The sequence below is a fragment of the Martes martes genome (genome assembly GCF_963455335.1).
Source record: "Martes martes genome assembly, chromosome: 16".
Taxonomy (NCBI): domain Eukaryota; kingdom Metazoa; phylum Chordata; class Mammalia; order Carnivora; family Mustelidae; genus Martes; species Martes martes.
The window spans coordinates 1394280-1416844 of NC_137904.1; the positions used below are offsets into that span (position 1 = coordinate 1394280).

Consider the following 22565-nt stretch of genomic DNA (forward strand, 5'->3'; position numbering starts at 1 on the left):
GTTTAGTACTCGGGAGATTTCTCAAGTTCTGATAAACGAATCAAATACACGAATTATTGAGTAACAGTGTTAAAACAGTTGGCTATCCAATTTGAAGAGAAATAAAATCAGATCCCTATGTCGTGTCAAAAATAAATTCCAGATGCAGGTGGCTTCTCCCAGCAAGCCAGAAAGTGGCCTCCCCGAAGGCCAAGAAAGTCTGATCTCAGAACTGGGAGGGGCCTCTTGAAGACTGATTTCTTCCCTGGGCTCTCTGCCTCCGCCCTACAGACAGTGGCTGCCCTGTATACTTGCTATTCTTGTGTTCTTTTTCTCTTAGGTAATCTCCTGTTTAGCTAGTGCTAAAGATTACCTTTTTTAAGATTTTATTTATTTACCTGAGAGAGAGAGAGAGCGCGCGCATGCGCGTGCATGAGCAGGGAAGGGTAGAGGGAGAAGCAGACCCCCTGCTGAGCGGGGAGCCCGATGTCGATGTGGGGCTCCATCCCAGGGCCCCGCGATCATGACCTGAGCCGAAGGCAGATGCTTAACCCACTGAGCCACCCACGCACCCGCTAGTGCTTCTTTTTTTTTTTTTTTAATTTTATTTATTTATTTGACAGAGATCACAAGTAGGCAGAGAGGCAGGCCGGGGGGGGGGGGGGAGCAGGCTCCCTGCTGAGCAGAGAGCAGGATGTGGGGCTTGATCCCAGGACCCTGGGATCATGACCTGAGCCGAAGGCAGAGGCTTTAACCCATGGAGCCACCCAGGTGCCCCCGCTAGTGCTTCTTTATACTAACCTTTGTTTAGTATAAACCTTATTAAAATTCAAAAATAAATAAACTCTAGATGGTTTAAAGCACTAAATATAAAAGACAAAACCATAAAAGTGTTGGAAATCAGGGTTTTGTTTTTTTTTTTTAATAAATAAGGGAGTTAAGAGAGGTCTTCCTAAGCAAGAGCCATAACCACAACATTTTTAAAATGGGCAGATCTCCAAAAAAATTCCGCACAACAGAGGGAAAACCGAGTATGTATGATCACTATTTAAAAGCCATCATGTCACCTACTTGCTTAAACCCCTCCAGTAGCTTCTGCTTCAGCTCCGAGGCCAAAACCCACTCAGCCAGCCCACACTGTCCTCTCTGCAGCACTGTTGCCACCCTGCTTCTCCCGAAACGGGACCCCTGTTCACCCTTCAGATCTCAGCTCTAGCACCACTGCCTTAGAAAACCTTCCTGGACTCCCTAAATGGCTAAATCCCTAAATTATAGGCACTCATAGCACTGCGTACCTCTCACAGTTGTTCAAGCCAAAAACTTGAGTGATCTTCCCTCTTTCCCTCTCTTTCTCTCTCTCCCCCTCATTCTGTATCTAATCCAAATCCTGTCGGCCATACCCTCAAAATAATAACCTCCGTCAATACATCCGGTCCAAGCCTTACCATCTTCTTCCTAGACTCATGCATCCCTTTCCTCTGTTGCCAATCCAGCACCCAGAGTGATTTTTTTAAAACATAAGTCCCATCCCATCACTCTTCTGCTCAAAACTCTCAACGGTTCCCATTGTGAAAGCCAATCAGGGCTCCTAAGGCCCTACAAGATCTGCCCCCACGCCATGACCTCTCACCTCATATCCTCCTGCTCTCCTCTACCTCCCCTCTCCCACCTCCCCACCAAGCCCCCCATAACTTCATTCAGGCCATACTGACCTCCATGCCCTTCCCCAAACATGCCAGACACACCATTCCTAAAAGCATGTGCAAACACTGACCCCTGTCTGGAACACTCTTCCTCCAGACAGCCTCAGAGCTGACCCTCTCTCCCTCCTTCAATGTCGTCTTCTCAATAAGGCTGACCAGCCCATCCCCCTTCCTTTTACCCTGCTCGCTTCCTCCTTTTTTCCACAGCGTTTGTCACCTGACAGTCTATATCAGTTGCTTATGTCTGTAGTTTAGTATCTGTTTCTCCCGCACTGAGGTTGGGCTGTTTCCCATCTGTGTTGCCCGCTGATGTATCCCAAGTACCTACCGCCGTGCCGGGCAAGTAGCTCGTCATCAGACTTCCTAGAACCTGGCACAGGGCTTGGCAAAGATGAGGTACACAAAATCTGTTCACTGAAGAACAGCATTTTTTCCGCTCTATCAGGAGATATGAATTTAAGACAGCTGACGTTATCCAGGGCTGATAAAAGTGCAAAGGAAATCCGCCCTCTCATACGCTGCTGGCAGGTATGTAAATTGATACCTTTTTTGAGACGAACTTAGCGATCGCTATTAAAATTTAAACCACTCAGAGCTCACGTCCTTTAAGTCACTACTCTTATAGAAACAAGAGTCCCTTAAATATAGGTACAAGGATATCTACAGCAGCACTGCTTATAAAGTAACGAAAAACTTGTCCAATAGTGAAAACGATTTGTCCATCAACAGAAAAACAGGCAAACAAATCCTGTGCAGCACACGCAGCTGACGGAATGGAGCAGATCTCTAACGCCGGCCTCGAAGGTAGTGGGCGATCTGGTTAACAGCGCAGAGGGCCCGACGTTCCGCAGGCTGCATCTTAACCGCGGCTCCCCCGCCTCCTGGCCACGGAACTCTACAGACACTTGTTTTTTGTGCCTCAGTTTCCTCATCAGTAAAACGGGAACAGTATTACAGTAGCACAGGCCTCACTGACCCCAAGATCTCCTGATACAAGGCATGCAGAGCCGACTGCACAGGACACGGCCACCGGACCACTCGCAAGTGTGTCATTACGGCCGGAGTGCGCTGAGTGAAACAGACAAGTTGCAGACCTATCTGCGGAGAGCACGTCCCCATCACTAGAGCACTCAGCACATCTGGGTAGCTACAGGTAAAAGTTTAGGGCAGTAAACTCACTAGTCGCGACCCCTGGGAGACTGGAGAAGACCTATTTCTTCTCTACAGGCACACTTTAATGGAGGAACTTTCCAAGGCAGTGCTTCTACATGAAAAATGAAAGCAAATGCTTCTACGATAATAGTTTAACTCGGATTTTAAAATGTTAAAATTTGAAAATGTATAAATAGTCTTGGAATTCTCAAGATGAAATGGAATCATCCAATGGAATTCCTACGGATATTCAAGTCACCTCGATTCTAAATGACTACACTGAGATGTTCCGGCAAAACAACACAAAACAAAACCACTTTTCAATAAACTTACAAAACAAGAAATTAAAAATAACGGCATTATATTTCATTCTATCAACTTACACACAAGTCAGTCCTTTCCTTAATCGGCCGTATCTCGCGGAAAACAAAGGTGTCCAAAAAGTTACACGACACCAACACAAGAGACGAGCCGCGTCTAAACTAAAACGAGGACCGCAGGATTCAAGGAGAAAACTGGACGGTTCTCTCCGACTGCCGGTGCGGCTCAGAACCCCGCACGTAGTTTCAAGACTCAGCAGGGCAAGGACATCGGCCTCAAAGCTCAGGTGTTAAGAAGTGACCTACGCGGAGCTCGGGCAAGGAGAAAAATGTCATCCCCGCGTCGGACTTCCAGACCGCGGCTGACACGGGCGCTGTCCCTCCACCCACCCCCGCTGAGAGTAAACACCGCGGTCCACGCAAACGGAACCTCGCGGGCCGCCGCAGGACTCGGAAAACCGGGAGTAAACCTGCACTAAGAACAGCGAGAGGACGCCAGATTCCCACCCGCTCTCAAGTGCTTAGTCATCTCGGCGTGTGGACAAGGAGGCCCGCGCCGCATCCCGGGAGAGCGGGGAGTCCTGCCGGGGCCGGGCCGCCGGGCCACCTGCGCGCGCGGACGCGTGTCTGCATCCGAGCATCCCTCCCAGGCCGGCCGCAGCCCGAAGCCGCTCCCGGCGCCCGCCGACGGCAGCAACCGGAGGGGCCTGTGGAAGTGGGGCGCGCTCCCCGGACAGCCGCCGCGAAGGTGAGGGGACACGAGCTCGGCCTGGCCACGGCCCCGCGCGCTCTCCCCGCACAGCTCCGGGAGGGGGGCCCCACCGCTCCGCGGGCGGCCGGCGGGCCCTAACCGAGAACCGCCTCAGGCCCCCCAGAGGCCAAGTTCCCACGAAAGGCTGGAACTTCCGACGACCCCGGGCCTGGCCCCGCTCTGCAGGACGCGCCTGCCGTGCGCTCGGCCTCCCCGGCCACGGCCCGCTCCCGCCCAAGGCCGCCGGGCGCCCAGGCCCGGGGCAGCCGCACCCCCGCGGGCCTCTCGCACCTGACACCCCGCCCAGGAGCAAGCCCGCGGGCTCCCAGCAGGGCGCCAGCGAGCAACACCCGCAGCGACGCGCTGGGCCTCTCCAGTCCCAGCCAGGCCCGCGGCCCCCGGAGGCCACGAAGGCCTCCGGCAGGCCGGCCGGCGACTCGGGCCGGGCTCGCGCTCCCCGCAGCAGGCGAGCGTGCGAAGCCCCGCACGTCAGACGCCCTGTCCTTGCTGCCCCAGGCCCCGCGACCACGCGGGCGCGCGAGTCCACGCGGGCGGCCGTCCTCCCGGCACAGCGGCGGCCGGAGCCTCCCCTCGCGCGTGCCGAAGGTCAAGGAGGCGGCGTCTGCCCGGAGCTCGTCACCCGGCGGCGGGGGGGTCCGCGTCCCCCAGACCCCAGCCCCCCCCCCCGGCGCCGGCACTGCCCGGCAGGCCGCACGGCCCCCCCGCGAGCGCCGCCCGGGCCCCGAGGTCCGCAGCCTCCCCGCCGCGCGGCCCACGTGCCGGGCCCTCCCCGCCGCCGCGCGCCCGCGGCCTCCCCGCGCCCCGCCGCCGCGCCCGCCCCCGCGCGCCCCCGCCGCGCCCCCCGGGCCCGCGCGCGCCCCCGCCGCCCGAGCGCCCCCGCGCCGCGCCGCCCCGCAGGCCGCGCCCGCCGCGCCGGCCATGGTGGGCGCCTCACCGTCGGGCTGAGGAGCCGGGCCCGGCTGCGCCATGGCCGGGCGGCGGCCTGGCGGGGCGCGGCGGGCGGGCGGCCGGCGTCCCGGGCTCCCGCGGGCTCAGCTGGCGGAGGAGGCGTCGACCGAGCCGCCGCCGCCGCCGCCCAGGGAGGAACCGCTAAGGCCGGAGCCGCCGGCGCCGCCACAGCCGCGGGCAGAGACGGACCCGAGCGCCGACCTCCGCCTCCTCATCCTGACAGCGGGAAATAAGCAGTGCGCAGGCGCGGGGGCCGGCGGCACGTGACCCGCCCGAGGGGAGGGGCGGGGCCTGGCGCGGCGGGCGGGCGGGGCCTGGCGCGGAGGGCGGGGGCTGGGCTGGCCGGGACGAGGGCCGCGGGGACCCGGCGAGGGGGACGCCGGCCGCCGGGGCTCGGCTCGCAGCGCGCCGCCCAGCACAGAGCGAGGAGAAACCGGGAAAGCCCAGCCGGGCGAGGAGACCGGGCGGGGGGTGGAGGGAGCGCAGAGGCAGCGGCCCCCGCTTCTGGCTGTGCGACCTTGGGCCGGTCACCGAACCTCCCGGACCGCACGGAGCTGCTCTGCGGGGCGGCTGCGGAGAGTGTCCGTGCAGGACGGCGTGAGCCCGCTCCTGGCGTCTCAGCACGGAGCACCTGTGTGCCCGGGACCTCTGGGGCCCTGCGCTGGGAGGGCTGCTGGGGGTGCGGCCGACACGGTCCCGCGCTCTTCGTGGGGGGCAGGAGACAGGACGTGTGACATGCACTCAGGGCCGCCCGCTGCCTGCGCAAGACGCCTGCCCTGGAGGCCCCATGCGTTAGAGGCTCCCCTCTGGCCGCGTGTGGTCACAGCCCTCCCACAGGGTGCAGAGACCGTGCCGCCTGGCACCCGGGCCCCTCCTTCAGGACCTGGTGCTGGGAAACCGTGAGCCCAGAATCCACCCCCACAACACACACACACACACACACACACACACACACACACACACTCTGGCTGGAGACTGGGCCCGTTCCCCAGATCCGTGCTCTCTAGGGCAGGGACTGGGCATCCCTACACGTAGCTAAGAGGCAGCTGTGTCTGGGGGAGAGGAGGGCCCATCACTTGGACATTTGAGCTGCCGTGTGCACACATGGTGGCAAGTGGGCTCCTGGGCCACAAGCCCAGCCCGCCCTGGGGCTCCTTTAACCGCCTCAGTCAAGTGCCCAAATCTCAGGAGTTCAGGAAATCCGAACCGAAGCCTGGTCTCCCGCATCACTTGTGGCCACCGAATAGAACATGTGAAGGTGAACAGATGAAATGATTTATAATTTTAAATAATTCGGGTAGGCATGTGACATCTATTGGTACTTTTGCCCTAAATCCTGCTAATGTTAGGGGAGGACCTGAATACAGACCTGAGTTTTTTGAGCAGTTAATATCCTCGGATGGCGGTGTACCTCTGAGAAAGCAAGCGCGGTTACTTCCCCTACTCACCACACCCCCTTAAATGTCTCTTGTCCGGGATAGGGCAGCCCAGTGCATTCTCTATCTGGTGGTAACTAATGAGAGGCAGAGCCAGAAAGATAGCAGATACCGATGCCCTCTACAGAAGGGACCCTTTCCAGGGAGTGAGAGACAAGCTTACTGCTATTGATGATCTGGGGCTTGAAGCCCGGCCTTCAAGATCAAGGTCACTCAGAAATAGGCTGTTGGTCTGGACAGCTGAGACTCTGCATGCCAAACAAGCGTTTAAAAAAAAAAAAAAAAAAGCAATTTTGAAATCAGGTAAGGAGCATGCAAAGTTGTGTACATTCTCCTATTTTTACATAAATCCTGAGACTCAGCAATTCCACCAGAAGTATGTAATTTAGAGAAAATGAGTGTGTGCTGGGGCACCTGGGTGACTCAGTAGGTTAGGCGTCTGCCTTCGGCTCAGGTCATGATCTCCGGGTCCTGGGATCGAGCCTCACATCGGGCTCCCTGCTTGGTGGGAAGTCTGCTTCTCCTTCTCCCTCTCCCCCTGTTGTGTTCCCTCTTTCTCTGTCAAATAGATGAATAAAATCTTAAAAAAAAAAAAAAAAAACTAGTGTGTGCTCAAAGCCTTTATAAGGTGTAAAAGGCAGGATTCCTCCATTCTAAAAGAAACTGAGAGACCAGATCTCAACATATAAAGTACCTATCAATTACACTGTGTAGGTGCCCCAGGAGACACATACGAGAACCTCTGAGACCGCATAGCTTATAACAGAGTAAACAAATAAATAACCTACATGTTCATCAACACTAGACTAGATAAATAAATGGGAAAGCACTCACACAATGGAATGCCTCCAGCAATGATGGTGAGAAAACTACCCCCACAGAGTCAACGTGCATGCTCTCACACATACGGAGGAAAAGAAGCGAATTATAAAGTAATACATATGGCATGATTCCATTTCTGCAGAGTTCCCAAACAGGCAAAACTAAACACGACGAGCGCATAGTAAACTACAGACAGAAGAGAACGAGCACCACAGAAGTCCTAGCAACGGCTCCGGAACCAGGGACGGAGGGCCATAGAATCAGCAAGAGCACCTCAAGAAGCTTGCCTTCCAGGGTACGGGTAACATGCTCTTTCTCCCCCGGGTCCATTTCAACTAATTATAAATATGGGACGTAGATGTGGTTTAGGTGAGAAAGACTGTGGGATATCTGCTCAAAATGCAAGCTTAACATGAGCAAATTTGACACAACTGCTGGAGAGTTCTTGTTTTTGTCCCGCATTACTAAGAGTCCCAGCCTGTAGATGATAGGAAGTGATGCCTGTCCTGCACTTTGCCCTGATTGGGTCATATCAGCTGTGCTGGCTGTGTTTGTTTTGCAACTATTATCTGCAGGGGGACACCGACCAGCTGGAGTGGGTGGGGCTCCAGGGAATGGAGAATCTGCAAAGTATTCTGTGCAAAGTCCACCGAGATATCAGAGAAAGGTACTCTGGTGGGGGTGGGGGTGGGCACAAGGATGACTTGAGACACGAAGCTGTCCTTAAATCCAGGAGGACGTGGGCACAGATGTGCTGTATGCCCAGCGAGGGCAGCAAGACGAGATCGGAGCTCAATCCAAAGGACTCTCTCTCAGCGAGCACCAACCAGGGCTACCTTTGGAGGAGCGAGCTCCTTGTCCTTGCAAGCATGCAGGTGGAGGTGTCTGGCAATCAGTCTGGGGGGCCGGTGAAGGACTCCTGCCACACTTGGGGAATCAGATTAGACCACCTGTGCAATCCTCTCCAGCCTCAAAGCTATAATAACAATGACAATAACAAGCCTGCTGCCTTTTGAACTTCACTAGGCGCTGTCCCATACATTATATCATTTTACTCCTTACAACCAAAAGGTGGACAATAGGCATGGGAGCGATAAACCCAATGTTCCCAGATAAATTTCATTTCAAATTTCCATCCTGTGCACACATGGCTCTCAGACCAGGTGTCCCAGCTTGGGATTCAGCTAATAGCATTCAGATGTGTTGGGGTTCTCTCTCTCTCTCTCTCTCTCTCTCTCTCTCTGCAACCCAGATTCTCAACAGCAGGAAGGGACCAGGAAATAAGGTCAAAGCACCACACTTCTCTGGCCTTTCTGCCCTGGTTATGAGAAAGGAACAGGAATCAAGGGGATCTTCCCCAGGGGCCCCATCTGTGTCTAGGCACCTGAAGACCTGGAATGTTCCCCACCTGGCTACTGCCTTCCTTATTAAGAGCTTCCAAGAAGAGCACACCAGGGACAGACACCTCTATGTCCTCAGCCATAACCCCCCAGCCTGGTCTCCCCCAACCCTCTCTCACATCCCCTTGTGCATCTGCCCTGGAGCAGTGACCTTCCCCTCCTGGGACCTGGAGTGGGAAGATGGTGATCTCCAATCCTTGCTCCAATTCATCCTTGTCCCGCCCATCCCAGGTGACAAGTATACGGAGGGGCGACCCTCTCACACTCTTGTGAGATGCAGCGCGGCATCCGGGGAAGAACTCCAGGCTTCAGAAGACCTAGAATCCTGGCACAGGTGAGCTGTTGACCCAGAACATACTGTGTGGTACTTTCTCTATAAATGTCGGCCTCCACCTCTCCTTCTCTCCTTTCCTTCCTTTTGCCCTAGACCAGCAGTTTCCATCCTGGTGATGAGGGGTCCCTGGACCTTAGAAGTCAGTGTGAAGTTATTCCTAAGAATCCAGGGCAGAAACTCCCACTATTTTCAAAGCTTCACAGAACCATCCCATTTACCTTAGATAAGGTCCCAAGGCTAAAATGTCAAGTTTCTTTGCTTTGAACAGAAATCATACCACATTGCTATCGCATGCTGATTGGAAGTTCCTACCCCAGCTTCATATTAGCTGTTGATTAATAATATAAAGGGACCCACGATTACCAAATATATGCAGTTTGACAGGGAAGTAAGTGTCTTTAGAAACAATGGGTGCTCCTTTCTCTCTGAATTCCCCTTTTATAACATCAACCACACAGGGACATAACCAGAAATGAAAGCGGCCAACATCTACGAGTACATACCATGGACCAAGCACGGGGCAAAGCGCTTTACACTTACATCCAACGCCTTGAGTCCTCCTAAGACCCTTACGGTGGGGAGTGGAGGTGGGAAATGCTGACAACTCATTTCATAGATGATGGGACCACAGAGGTGACATAAACAATCCAAGGTCACAGAGCTAGTAAGTGATAGAGCTGGGGCTGACAACCAGGGTGTCTGGGTCCAGTGTCCACATGGGTATATCCCATGCTACGCCGCCAACTAGCCATGTGTCTTTTTCTCACATTGGGGAAGATGTCAAGTCCCAGAAAAAAGGCACAGTTATTTTTTTTTTTTAAGTGGACTTCACGCCCACCATAGAGCCCAACACGGGGCTTGAACTCATGACCCTGAGCTCAAGATCTGAGCTGAGATCAAGAGTCGGACACTTAACCCACTGAGCCACCAGGCACCCGGGGACACCATCATTTTAACAGTATATGCCTAGTGCCTGACGTAGGGGTGCTCGGTAAATACTTATTAAATGAATCAGGGAGTGAATGAATAAAAGAATGGCTAACACTAGGGATATACAGAGCAAAGAATAGAGAACCCTCTGTGGTGAGAAGATGGGCAACCTGCAAATTAAATCTGTGGGATTCGGTTCTGTTTTATTGGCACTCACCTGCTTCTCACTTCTCACTGGGTCACAAACCATCGTTTCAATCACTGCTGCTAATAATACCCACCCCTAACAGAGCACCTATGATGTACTAGAGATTTTACCAGTATTATCCCTTCGATGATAAGAGCCTAAAGCCCTCTGCTGTAGGAACGCAGATTCCATTTATCAGCCCAGAGCTCAGGGGAGTTAAATGACTTGCCCACGTCACACGGTGAAAGGACCAGTATTCAAATCCAAGTCTGTCTCACTCCAAAGTGTACGTATGCCATTTTGCCGGTGGCGCTGGCTAGACACGTCTGCTGGATACCAGTGAATACCCCCGTGGCTAGGCCATTATCAACTACACTCATTTCTAGAATTGTCAGCAATATCTCCAAAAGTTACCTTACCTTTTATTTCTTGGGTTTGTTTTGTTTTTTTTTTTTTTTTTTGGTCAAATTGCTCCAATAAAATTCTATGCATAATTTTTTTTAAATACAAATAAAGCAAAAGTACTCCCTCAACCTCTCCTCCCGGCAACACCCACGCAATCCCACGCCCCTCCCCGAGGCAAACGCCGATTATCAGCTTTCCATGAATCCTTTCAGACATGTTTCTATGCATTTACAGACCTGCAGAAACGTGCCTCTGTTTCATGTTCCCCACACAGATAAGATCACATCGTACGCATGATTTTGAGCTTCCCTTTTTCCCTTAGTTCTTTTTAACTCTCCCATAATTTTCCAGTTCGGTAAGTGGTTGGGTTAATTACAATTTTTCACCACGTGGGAAAAAAAAAAAAAGCACATGCATGCCTAATTGGTCATTTGTGCGAGTGATTTTTCCTAGAGACTTACCTACCCACCTGGAATTACCAGATCAAAAGTCACGAACACGTCCTTGTAACAGACAGCGACAAATTACTCTCCATAGTACATGCCATAGTACCTCCCTACGGACGGTGTGTGAACAGTGGTCGCTTCTGCACGTCCGTGCCAACGCTGGCTTCTCCAATCTTTGCCAGTCTGATGGGCGAAAGATTATATGATCATGTCATTTTAGTGACCCATTTCCCTGAATATCAGTGAGGTTAGGGATCTTTTCATACTTCTGTTACCTGTTTATCTTCATCTATTATGAATTTGATGTATCTTTTTGCCCGTATGTCATTGGTTATTTGCCTTTTATTATTGATTTGGAGGAATTCTTAACATAGTCTGGATATGAATCTTTTGTGTGTTAAACACCGTGTATTTTCCCCCAGTTTGTTATTTGTCTTTTAATTTGAATAACAAATTTTTATTTATTCACAGATGTTTTAAATTTTAATTGTCAACTTATCTGTCTCTTCACCGTTTCTGGATTTTTCATCGTCTCCAAAAAGGCCTTTCTCACCCCCAAATTCATGAATGGATTCTCAAGAGTCTTCCCAAATTTTCCCCAATATTTTTATATTTTTGGTTTCTCGTGGTTAGGTTTTAATCTACTAGGAATAACTTTTCATATGGTACAAGGGAAGGGATCTGAATTTAGTTTCTTTTTTTGGCTAGGAATTGCCCCCAAATCGTGATTTCTCCACCTTTATGGTTGATACATTTTTATAAATATTCTAGCTATATTTTATGGTTGATAAATTCTTATATGTATTAACTAGAATTATTTTTGTTGCAAGAAAAAAAAACCCTCAAATGGTTTTTTAAAAAAGAAGAAGGAAGAAGAGATTCCTCTATCTATTCCTCTTGTATTCAGGAGAAGAAGAAAGGGAATTTGTTCATATGACAGACGTGTTTCAAACAGCAACTGGTTGAGGGAGAGGCCGTGAATTAAATCAACTAGAGCAGTGGGGGATGGGGAGACTCTGCCCAAGACCCAGGGGGGAAAATGGGCACATCCATGGGAAGATGTGGAGGGGAAAGACATTCGTCCAAAGAAAGGAGAAACTTGTAAAAATCCCAGGAGTATGGGGCGCCTGGGTGGTTCAGTGGGTTAAAGCCTCTGCCTTCGGCTCAGCTCATGATCCCAGGGTCCAGGGATCAAGCCCTGCATCAGGCTCTCTGCACGGTGGGGAGCCTGCTTCCCCCTCCCTCTCTGCCTGCCTCTCTGCCTGCTTGTGATCTCTCTGTCAAATAAATAAATAAAAACCTTAAAAAAAAAAAATCCCAGGAGTATAACAAGCCTGGCACGTTCAGCAGACAAAAGAAAGCCTCGAGGACCAGAGGGGTGGGGGACAACTGGAGATCTTGGCAAGAGTCAACTTCCGTGAGATGGGGAAGCCATGGCAAGGAACCGAACTGTGTGTTCTCTGTGGTTCTTTGATTTCCACCTGCTGTGGGAGGCCACTGGAGAGTTTTAAACAGAAGACCCATAGGATTTGATTTACACTTTTAAGGAGATCATCCTGATCACTATTTGGAAAGTGGGTTATGGGGCAGGGATGAGGGAGAGGCAGAAGTGGGGAGGCCAGCTGGGAGGTGCTGCCGTGGTCAGGGACATAGATGGTGCTGGCTTGGTCCGGGGCTTTATCAGGGGAGATAGAGAAAAACAAAACCAGTCGGGCGTTTGGCTATAATTTATTGGGCTGAGGAATTGCCAAGGGGGAAAAATAAAGAATTCTATCTTTCCCATGATAAACCAAAGACTGCCTATTGGGTCTGTAAGTGGAAATATCAAGCCGATGGTTGGGCATACAAGTTTGGAGCTGAGCACGGGCATGGTTTTGGAGTTACCAGCTTAGAAGATACTTATACTCAACAGCCGGAATGTATCAAAGAGCGCTATAAAAATCTAGAAGAACAAAACTAAAAACCTGATAGAAAACACTGCAGTTCACTTCAAAAATCATCAAAAGTTCTTTACACATATCAAAAGATACTCAATTTCATTCAAATCAAAACTCAAAATGAAACCACACTGAGATACTGTTTATCACCCATTGGCTAACAAAACCTCGAGAGGCTGACAACCCATCCCATTAGCGAAGCTGCGAGAAAAGACCCTCTTGCCTTGCTGTCCAGAGCACAAAATGGAACAAAGGCTATGGAGGGAAACATTGGTAATATTTAACAAAATTATGTATTAATATGGATTGACCCCTTGGTCCAGTAATCTCAGGAAGGGTTTTTGTGGGGGTTTTTTTTAAGATTTTATTTTTAAGTAATTTCTACACCCAGTGAGGGGCTCAAACTCACAACCCTGAGATCAAGAGTCACAGGCTCCGCCAACCGAGCCAGCTGGGCGGCCCAGATCTAGTGATCTGTTTTATAGGAAGTTACCCCGAGGACACACCTGTAAAAAAAAAGAAACAACAACAAAGTTATTCGTTGTGGCAAGATCTTTAATAGCTAAATATTAAAAACAACGCAGATACCAACTACACGGGAAACCTGTTGAGTTATAAGTAGTACGGCCACACAATTGAGTACTTTGTAGCCATGAAAGACCACAAAGAGGAGTATTATGCTCTACTATGGAAGGAAGACCAAGACATGCTGCTAAGTGGAAAAAATGCAGAGGTCAAAGGTATATGCAGTGTGCAACGTTTTATATTAAAAAATGGGGAAAGAATTCTATATGTTCTGTATTTCCTAATTTTTATTACAGTTCCATTGAAATATAATCCATATAACACAAAACTCACCACTTTATTTTCATTTTAATTTTTTAAAGATTTTATTTATTTATTTGACAGACAGAGATTACAAGTTGGCAGAGAGGCAGGCAGAGAGAGAGAGTGGGGGAAGCAGGCTCCCCGCCAAGCAGAGAGCCCGATACAGAGCTCGATCCCAGGACCCTGGGATCATGACCTGAGCCGAAGGCAGAGGCTTTAACCCACCTAAAATTTAACCTAAAATTTAACCTAAATTTAACCTAAAATTAGGCACCCCTAATTTTAATTTTTTTAAAGAGAGAGAGCACACACACAAGTTGGGATAGGGAGGGCAGGGAAGGGCAAAGAGAATCTTGGGCAGGCTCCACACTCAGCACAAGTCCAACATGGGGCTCGTCCCCACAACTTCGAGATTATGTCTTGAGCCAAACTCAAGAGTTAGATGCTTAACCAACTGAGCCACCTGGGCGCCCCAAAACTCACCATTTTAAAGTATACACATCAGTGCTGTTCAATATACTCATGAAGATAGACAGCCATCACCACCATCAGTTTTAGAACATTTCATCACACTGGAAGAAACCCCATTCCCATTACAGTCACAACCTGTCTCCTCTCCCTCCAGCACTGGGCAACCACTTCTCTGTTTTCCATGTATGTGGATTTTCCCATTCTGGACATTTCATACAGATGGAACCATAAATATGTTCTCTTTTGTGTCTGGCTTCCTTCACTAAGCACAACACTTCCAAGATTCATTCATGTTGGAGCAGGTGTCCATATTTTGTTTCCTTTCGTGGCCAAGTAATATTCCATTGGTTGTATGGATACACCCCGTTTCATTTACCCACTCATCAGCTGAGAAGCATCTGGGTTATTTCCATGTAAGATCACTGTGAATATTCATGGACACGTTGTATGGACACATGTTTCCATCTTACTTTTGGTACAGAACCATGAGTGAAATTACTGGGTCATAGACTAACTCTGGGTTTGGTATTTTCAGGAACTGCCAAACTGTTTTGCAAAGAGGTACACCATTTTACAATTGTACAGTGTATGAGGGTTCCAAATCCCCACAACTTTGCCAACACTTGGTATTTATTTCCTCTTTTTTAAATTTTAGCCAGCCTAGTGGGTGTGAAGCGGTACCTTATTGAGGAGTATTCCCCTGCAATTCCCTGATGATTAACGATGTTGAACCATCTTTCCATGTGCTTACTGGTCATTTGCATATCTTCTTTGGAGGAATGTCTGTTCTGATCCTTTGCCCACTTTTAAATTGGGTTATTTTTCTTTATATTGTTGAGTTGTAAGAGTTCTTTTTATATTCTGGATTCAGGTCTCTTATACATGTGATATTTTGAAATCAAGAAGTGTGAGGCTTCCAGCTTTACTCTTCTTTATTAAGATTGTTTTGGCTATTCTGGGGTTCCTTGAATTCCCATATGAGCTTTAGGATCAACTTGCCAGTTTCTTCAAAGAAACCAGCTGGGCTATTAAACGACATCATGTTGCTTCTATAGACCCTTTTGAGGAATGTTGCCTTCTTAACAATATAAAATCTTCCAATCCATGAATATGGTATGTTTTTCCATTTATTTCTGTCTTAAAGTTCTTGCAGTGATGTTTTATAGTTTTTGGAGTATAAATTTTGCTCTTCTTTTGTTAAATGTATCCCTAGGCATTTCATTGTTTTTGAACCATGATACATGGAATTGATTTCTTAATTTCATTTGTAGATTTTTTTAGTGTATAGAAATGGAACTGATTTTTGCACATTAGTTTTGTATCCTGCACCTTTGATGAACTCATGTATTAGTTCTAATGGTTTTTTAGTGGATTTTCTTAGGATTTTCTATATATATGATCATGTCATCCGAGAATATAATTGTACTTCTTTCTTTCCAATCTTGCCTAATTGCCCTGGGTAGACATTCCAGTCTGATCTTGAATAGAAGTGATGAGAGTGCACATCTCTGTATTGTTCTTGATTTTAGAAGGCAAGCTTTCATTATTTTACAAAGTAGCACACCCACCATATACCACCTAACATAGTTTCTTAGACACATATCACTTAAGAACAAACATGCACTGTGAGCACTACACACAGTATCTCACACATATCACAATACACAGACACTATCCACCACTTGCCTCGCTCATGTATCACTAAACACAGCAGCACACACCACGCGTGACTAAACACAGTGTTTCATGTGGTAAAACATACATCACACACCACTAAACACAGCATCTCACATGCACCAGACACCACTAACCTCAGGCGCTCATACATATATCACTAAAATACAGTTTTTCATCGATATCCTTTATCAGGTTGAGGAATTGTATTCCTACTTTATTGAGTGGTTTGTTGTGTTTTTTTTCCAATGAGACAGGGTGTTGGACTTCATCGAATGATCTTTCTGTGTCTATTGAGATGATCCTGTTCTTTCCTTTTATCTAAATCGATACGGTGTATAATACTAATTGATTTTCAGGTGTTTGACCAGTCTTCCATTCCTGGAATAAATCCCACGTTTTACGTTTTGCTGACTTTGCTTTGCTAATACTTTGTTGAGGATTTTTGCATCTGTATTCGTAAGAAATACTGGTCTGTAGTTTTCTTTTTTGTGGTGTCTTTTTTGGTTTTGGTATCAGAATAATACTAGCCTTAGAGAATGATTGGGGAAGTGCCCTCTTATATTTATTTTAAGAGTCTGTGAAGTATTGGTGTTAATTCTTCTTTAAACATTTAATAGAATTTACTGGTGGAGCTATCTGGTCCTAGGCTTTTCTTTCTAGGTAATTTTTTCTTATTAAAAACTAAATCTCATTATTTGCTATAGATCTATTTGTATTTTCTATTTCTTCATGAGTCAGTTTCAGCAGTTTCTATCTTTCTAGGACTTTATCCATTTCATTTAAATTATCTAATTTATTGGCAAACAATTGCTCGTAATATTCTCTTATTATCCTAACATTTCTATAAGGTTGGTAGTAATGTCCCCTATTTATAGCTCCTAATCTCATTAAAGGTTTGTCAATTTTGCTGATCTTTTCAAAGAACCAACGTTGGTTCTGTTGATTTTTCTCTATTGTTTTTCTATTCTCTGTTTCATTTATTTTCACTCTAATCTTTACCATTTTCTTTCTGCAGGCTATTTCAGGTTTCATACACTCTTCTTTTTCTAGTTTCCTAAGATAAATTTTTTTGTTATTGGCTTAAAGTATTTCTTCTTTTTAATATATGCACCTACAGCCACAATATTCCTCTAATCACTCCTGTATCTGTAACCCATTAATTTTGATACATTGTGTTTTCATTTTCATTCATGTCAAAGTAATTTCTAATTTCCCTTGTGATTTTTCAACCCATTGGTTATTTAGAAATATGTTGATTTCCACATATTTGTGAATTTCCTAAATATCCTTATGCTACTGAGTTCTAATTCATTCTAATTTCATTCCACTGTGGCAGGAGAACATACTTTATACGATTCCAATCCTTTTAAATTCACTGAGGCTTATTTTATGGCCTAACACAATGTTATAGCCTAGAAAATATTCTACGAGCCCTGGAAAAGAATGCGTTTTTTGCTCTTGTTGGGTGGTGTTAGGTCTAATCGGTTTATGGTATTGTCCAAGTCATGTATTTCCTTGTTGACCTTTCTAGATGTTTCACTGATTACTGAAAATGGGGTATTGAAGCCAACTCTTGTTTTGTTGAATTGTCTATATCTTCCTTTAATTCTGTCATTTGGTGCTTCATTGGGGCTCTTTTATTAGGCCCTTATATATTTACAATTACAAAGGGTTAACCTTTTTATTATTATAAAATGCCCTTCTTTGTTGCAAGTGGCAATTTTTGCTTTAAAGTACATTTTATATGGTATTAGTGCCATTATTCTACTTCTCATTTGAAGAGTATTTGTAGGGATTATCTTTTCCATTCCTTTAACATCTTTGAATTTAAATGGTTCTTGAAACAGCATGTACTTAATGATTTTTTTTAATCCATTGCCAATCTTGGCCTTTTGGTTGGACTATTTAATACATTTACGTTTAATGTAATTACTGATAAACTATGAGGACATTAATACATCTATAAACACATCTATAAACACTTTAAAATTATTGTTTTATACACTTGCCTGTTAATTCCAATAGGATAAAAAAGTTACAAACAAAAAGTCAAAGTTTGCTGTCTTATATCTATATAGTTACCTTTATTGTTATTCTTTATTTCTCTGTGTGGATTTGAATTACTGTCTATGTATTTGCATTTCGGCATGAAGGATTCCCTTTAGTATTGTTTTCAGGGAAAATATGCTAGCAGCAAATTTTTTAGATTTTGTGTATCTGAGAGTATCTTAATTTCTCCTTCATTTTTGTGGGATTATTTTGCTGATATGGAATTTTTGGCTGACGGTCTTTGTCCCTCAGCACCTTTTTTTTTAAAAGATTTTATTTATTTATTTGACACAGAGAGAGACAGCGAGTGAGGAAACACAAGCAGGGGGAGGGGTATAGGGAGAAGCAGGCTCCCTGCTGAGCAGAGAGTCCAATGCAGGGCTCTATCCCAGGACCCTGGGATCACGACCTGAGCCGAAGGCAGAGGCTTAATGACTGAGCCCCCCTGGGCGCCCCTCAGCACTTCCAATATGTCATTCCACTGCGTTCTGGCCTCCAGCATTTCTGATGAGATGCCAGCTGTTAGCGTTGAGGATTTCTTGTACATGATAAGTCGTTTTTCATCTGCTGCTTTTGGGATTTGCTCTTTGGTTTTAGTTTTCAACAGTCCTGTGTGTCGGGGTAGGCACCGTTGGAGTCTACCACACTCAGAGTTAGCTGAGCTTCCTGAATGTACAAATTAATGGTTTTTTTTTTTTTATCAAATTTGGGAAATTGTCTGGCATTATTTCTTTAAACATTCTCTTTCTCTCTCTTCTCCTCCTGATATGTGTGTCCCACTAGAGTCTTAGACCCTGTTCACTTTTCATTATTTTTTCTTTCTGTTTTTCAGACTGCGTTATCTCAAATGACCTATTTTCAAGTTTGCTGATTCTTTCTTCTGCCAGTTCACATCTCCTTGCCACCTTTCGTGATTGTTTCATTTCAGTTGCTATACTTTTCCATGCCTGACTTTGTATTTGGTCCCTCTGCATAATTCCCACGTCTTTACTGAAATTCTCCATTTGGCAAGGCATCATTATCATACTGTAATTTAGTTCTTTAGTGATGGCTTCCTTTATTTCTCTGAGTATATCTATAAAAGTTGACTCTAAGGCTTTATCTAGTAAATTCAAATCCAGACTTCCTCAGCAACAGCCTCACTTGACCGCTTTTTCGGGGTACCTGGGGGGCTCAGTCCATTCAGCATCTGCCTTTGGTTTAGGTCATGATCCCCGGATCCTGGGATCGAGCCCCACACTGGGCTCCTTGCTTAGCGAGGAACCTGCTTCTCCCTCTAGCTACCACTCCCCCGGCTTGTGCTCTCTCTCTCTCTCCCCCTGTCAAATAAATAAATAAAATTCTTTTTTAAAAATTGACTGCTTTGGGGCGCCTGGGTGGCTCAGTGGATTAAGCCGCTGCCTTCGGCTCGGGTCATGATCTCAGGGTCCTGGGATCGAGCCCCGCATTGGGCTCTCTGCTCAACCGGGAGCCTGCTTCCTCCTCTCTCTCTGCCTGACTCTCTGCCTACTTGTGATCTCTATCAAATAAATAAATAAAATATTTAAAAATAAAATAAAATAAAATAAAAAAATAAAAATTGACTGCTTTTTCTGTGTACGTCCAGACATAGTTTCATGTCCAGACATGAAAAATGTCTCATTATGAATCATAATTGTCTTTCTTGGAAACTGGACCTTTTATTTTATTTCATTTTATTTTTTGAAACTGGACCTTTTAAATAATATAATGTATCTGAAAATTAGATCCCCCCCTCCCGGGATTTGTTGTCTGTCTGTGATGCTGTTGTTGCCGGTTGCTGTAATGACTCTTTGGGACTCATTCTGTAAAGTCTGTATTTCTTGAACGTGCAGTGGAGAAGTCTCTACCCAATTAGTTTAGCGGAAGGCTGATAATTAGACAGAGATTTCCTTAAATGCCTTGTGAAGCAGATTCACAGCCTTTGACAAGAGGTTGTGTGTGTGTGTGTGTGTGTGTGCGCACGAATCCCGTCAAGACTCCAGTGCTCCAGTGCACGCTTACAACTGTGCTCTACCCTTAATTTCCTACTTGCTCAGGGCCTCAAGGTGGGTCACAGGTGAGACACTGGGGCCTCTCGGGCATTTCTTAGACATGTCCCCAGCCCTGCACATGCAGGTGTCTTCTGCAGCCCCAGAGTAAGTCAGAGATCATCAAAGCCCTCTGCGGACGTCTCATTCCCAAGCTTTTCCTTTCAAGTTCTTAGGTTGGCCTCTTGTTCCTCCAACTGGCATTACCGCCTCGGAGAGCTATGATGTTAACCAATTGCAACTGGGTTAGGTTTTTTTTTTTCCCCAACAAATGCCCTGGGGATAGGGCTGTTGGCACAGGGTAAGCTCTGAGTCAGTTCAAATAAAAACGAGCCCTTGAGAGTGGAGATTTTTAAGGAGCTGCCAGACAGATGAATGGTGACGGTTTTCTGTGTTGGGGGAAGTTCAAACCTATTCTGGCCCCGCTGGCAGCCTCTAGGCTGGTGGTTTTCACACGTCCTCTAGCTCCGAGTCTACTACAGAGATAAGGAGAGGAGGGATGAGAACGGAGTAAGTTAAAATGCCAGAAATCGTTCTGTTTCTGCCTAGTTTCCACTGTTTCTCGTCAGTAAATCCTTCTCAGGTTTTAGCAAGACATGGGTGAATTTCTAGAGTTCTAAAACAGTTGATTTTGACCATTTTTGCCAGTGTTTCTGTTGCTTTTATGGAGGAAATTTCCAGAGACTTCTACTTGGCCTCTGGAGGGGCCTCTATCCGCATTCATTTTTTCACAAAAGGACACAGGATAGATCAGAGTGTAATAAAAGTCATAATACAGAGAGTAATTCTCAAACTATTTCAGGTATAGTATAGGATAGAGCAAATGCACAAATATGTTGATTTTGTCGAGAGCTAGGATTCTCACGGCGGTGGAAGGAAGGCACAAGTACAGAAGGATGAAGGCGCAGCGGTATCTGTTGAAGGTGAATTGGTCGTGTTCATATCAGCGTATGATCTCTAAAAATGTGTATTTTTTTAAGAGCTCGTGATTTTTGCTCCATCTACTGGAAGGGCTTAGAAGCGACCAGACGCAGTGAACACATCTGGCACCCGGTTCATCCGAACACCATGCCCCACTAAAAAAAAAAAAAGAAGAAGAAGGAATATTTGGAGACATAGATGATCCCAGGCAGGCGCAGGGAAAGTGGAAGGTGAGCCTGAGACGTATTTTGTGCCAGAAAGCCAAGAAGACTCAGACCAAGTAAGCTCAAAGTCTCGCAACGGCACGGATGGAACCAGAAGGTGTAACGCTGCGTGAAATGAGTCAGCCAGAGAGACCCATCCCGTACGATCTCAGTCCTGTGTGGAGGTTAAGAAACAAAACAAACGCCTAAAGAAACAAAGAGACAAACCAAGAAAGAGACTCTTCACCGTAGAGAAGAAAGTGATGGTCACCAAAGGGGAGGTGGGTGAGGGGATGGGGGACACAGGGGATGGGAATTCAGGAGGACACTTGCCGCCATGAGCACTGGGTAATGTACGCAGCTGTTGAATCACTATGTTGTACGCTTGAAACTAAGATAACATTATAGGTTAACTACACCGGAATTAAAATAAAAAATAAAAGGCATATTTTCAAAAAAGAAGAAATCGGTGCTTGGAGCAACCAGGGAGAACACCTGCTTAGAACACCTGAGGTGGTCGCTCAGGTACGTACCTCTATGCCCACTCCTGGTGGGTTTGAGCATCTGTGTTTTAATTCGGACCATCCCAAATATCTTCCAGGCCTGATATAAAAATAATTCCTGCCATTTTGCCCTGAGAGGGTCACTTTATTTTATTTTTCTCTTAATTTTATGTATTTGAAAGAAAGATCCCGAGCAGGAGGGGCAGAGAGAGAGGGAGAGAGACTCTGACCGTGGAGCCTGACGTGGGGCTTGATCTCGTGACCCTGAGATCACCATCTGAGCTGAAACCAAGAGTTGGCTGCTTAACCGACTGTGCCACCCAGGTGCCCCAACTTTATTTTTATAGGTCATGTACTGAAACTTTAAAATTTTCGACTGCATGAATAGGTACCAGATGCTTCTGCACATTTAGGATTAGGTGTGTAAGGGACAAGGGAGGGGCGGGTTGTGGCGGGGAGGGGGTGGGTGGGGACGTTATAATCCACTCCTATCCCAGTGGAGGAAACATCGTACCTGCGTAGTACAAAAGCCACTTATCCACGCGTGAAGAATATTCGAACGAACTAGGAAAAGCATTCATTCCAAGCTGGTATCCAAGTTGGTGTCATCCTTTCTGAAACCGGTTACAAACTATATTATCCAGAACATACGGCAAAGAGCTCAGACACACACTAGCAATGTAAATGATACACAAAGACTTACTGTTACCATATCCGTTCGGCTCCTAGAAACCGACAACAGAAAGACGAGCCGTATCACAGGGAATTAAAGAGGCGAGGGCACGAACCATGTGTGCGGCGTGGGAAGTACACGTGGTCACTGAGTGAATGGGAAGGGGCTCAGATTCGGGGGGCGGGGCAGGTAAATACACTCTCCTCCCACCGGACCTGCGGTCATCTACAAAGTCGGAAGAAGCCGTGCTGGTGAGAGCACGGAGAAGCGAGCTCTCTCACACTCACTGGGTGCATATGTGAAATGAAATAACTTTTCGTGCAAGGGTCTTACTGTATGTATTAAAAGTTTAAGTACGAAAAAAAGATCGGTGTACTTCTACCGGTAACAAGTAATAAAAACCATTGCATTTCTCAAAAAA

The 22565-nt window shown here is 46.9% G+C and overlaps 1 protein-coding gene across 3 annotated transcripts in view; it reads right to left on the reverse strand.

The window, feature by feature from the left end:
- The window catches only part of RABEP1 (rabaptin, RAB GTPase binding effector protein 1), a 90403-nt gene extending 85302 nt beyond the window's left edge, over nt 1-5101 (reverse strand). For all 3 annotated transcript variants that reach the window (XM_080827317.1, XM_080827316.1, XM_080827318.1), the window contains exon 1: nt 4861-5101. In XM_080827317.1, coding sequence (XP_080683443.1) covers nt 4861-4894 — 34 coding nt within the window. In that variant the 5' untranslated portion in view covers nt 4895-5101. The remainder of the gene's footprint in view (nt 1-4860) is intronic.
- Nucleotides 5102-22565: the final 17464 nt, after the last annotated feature.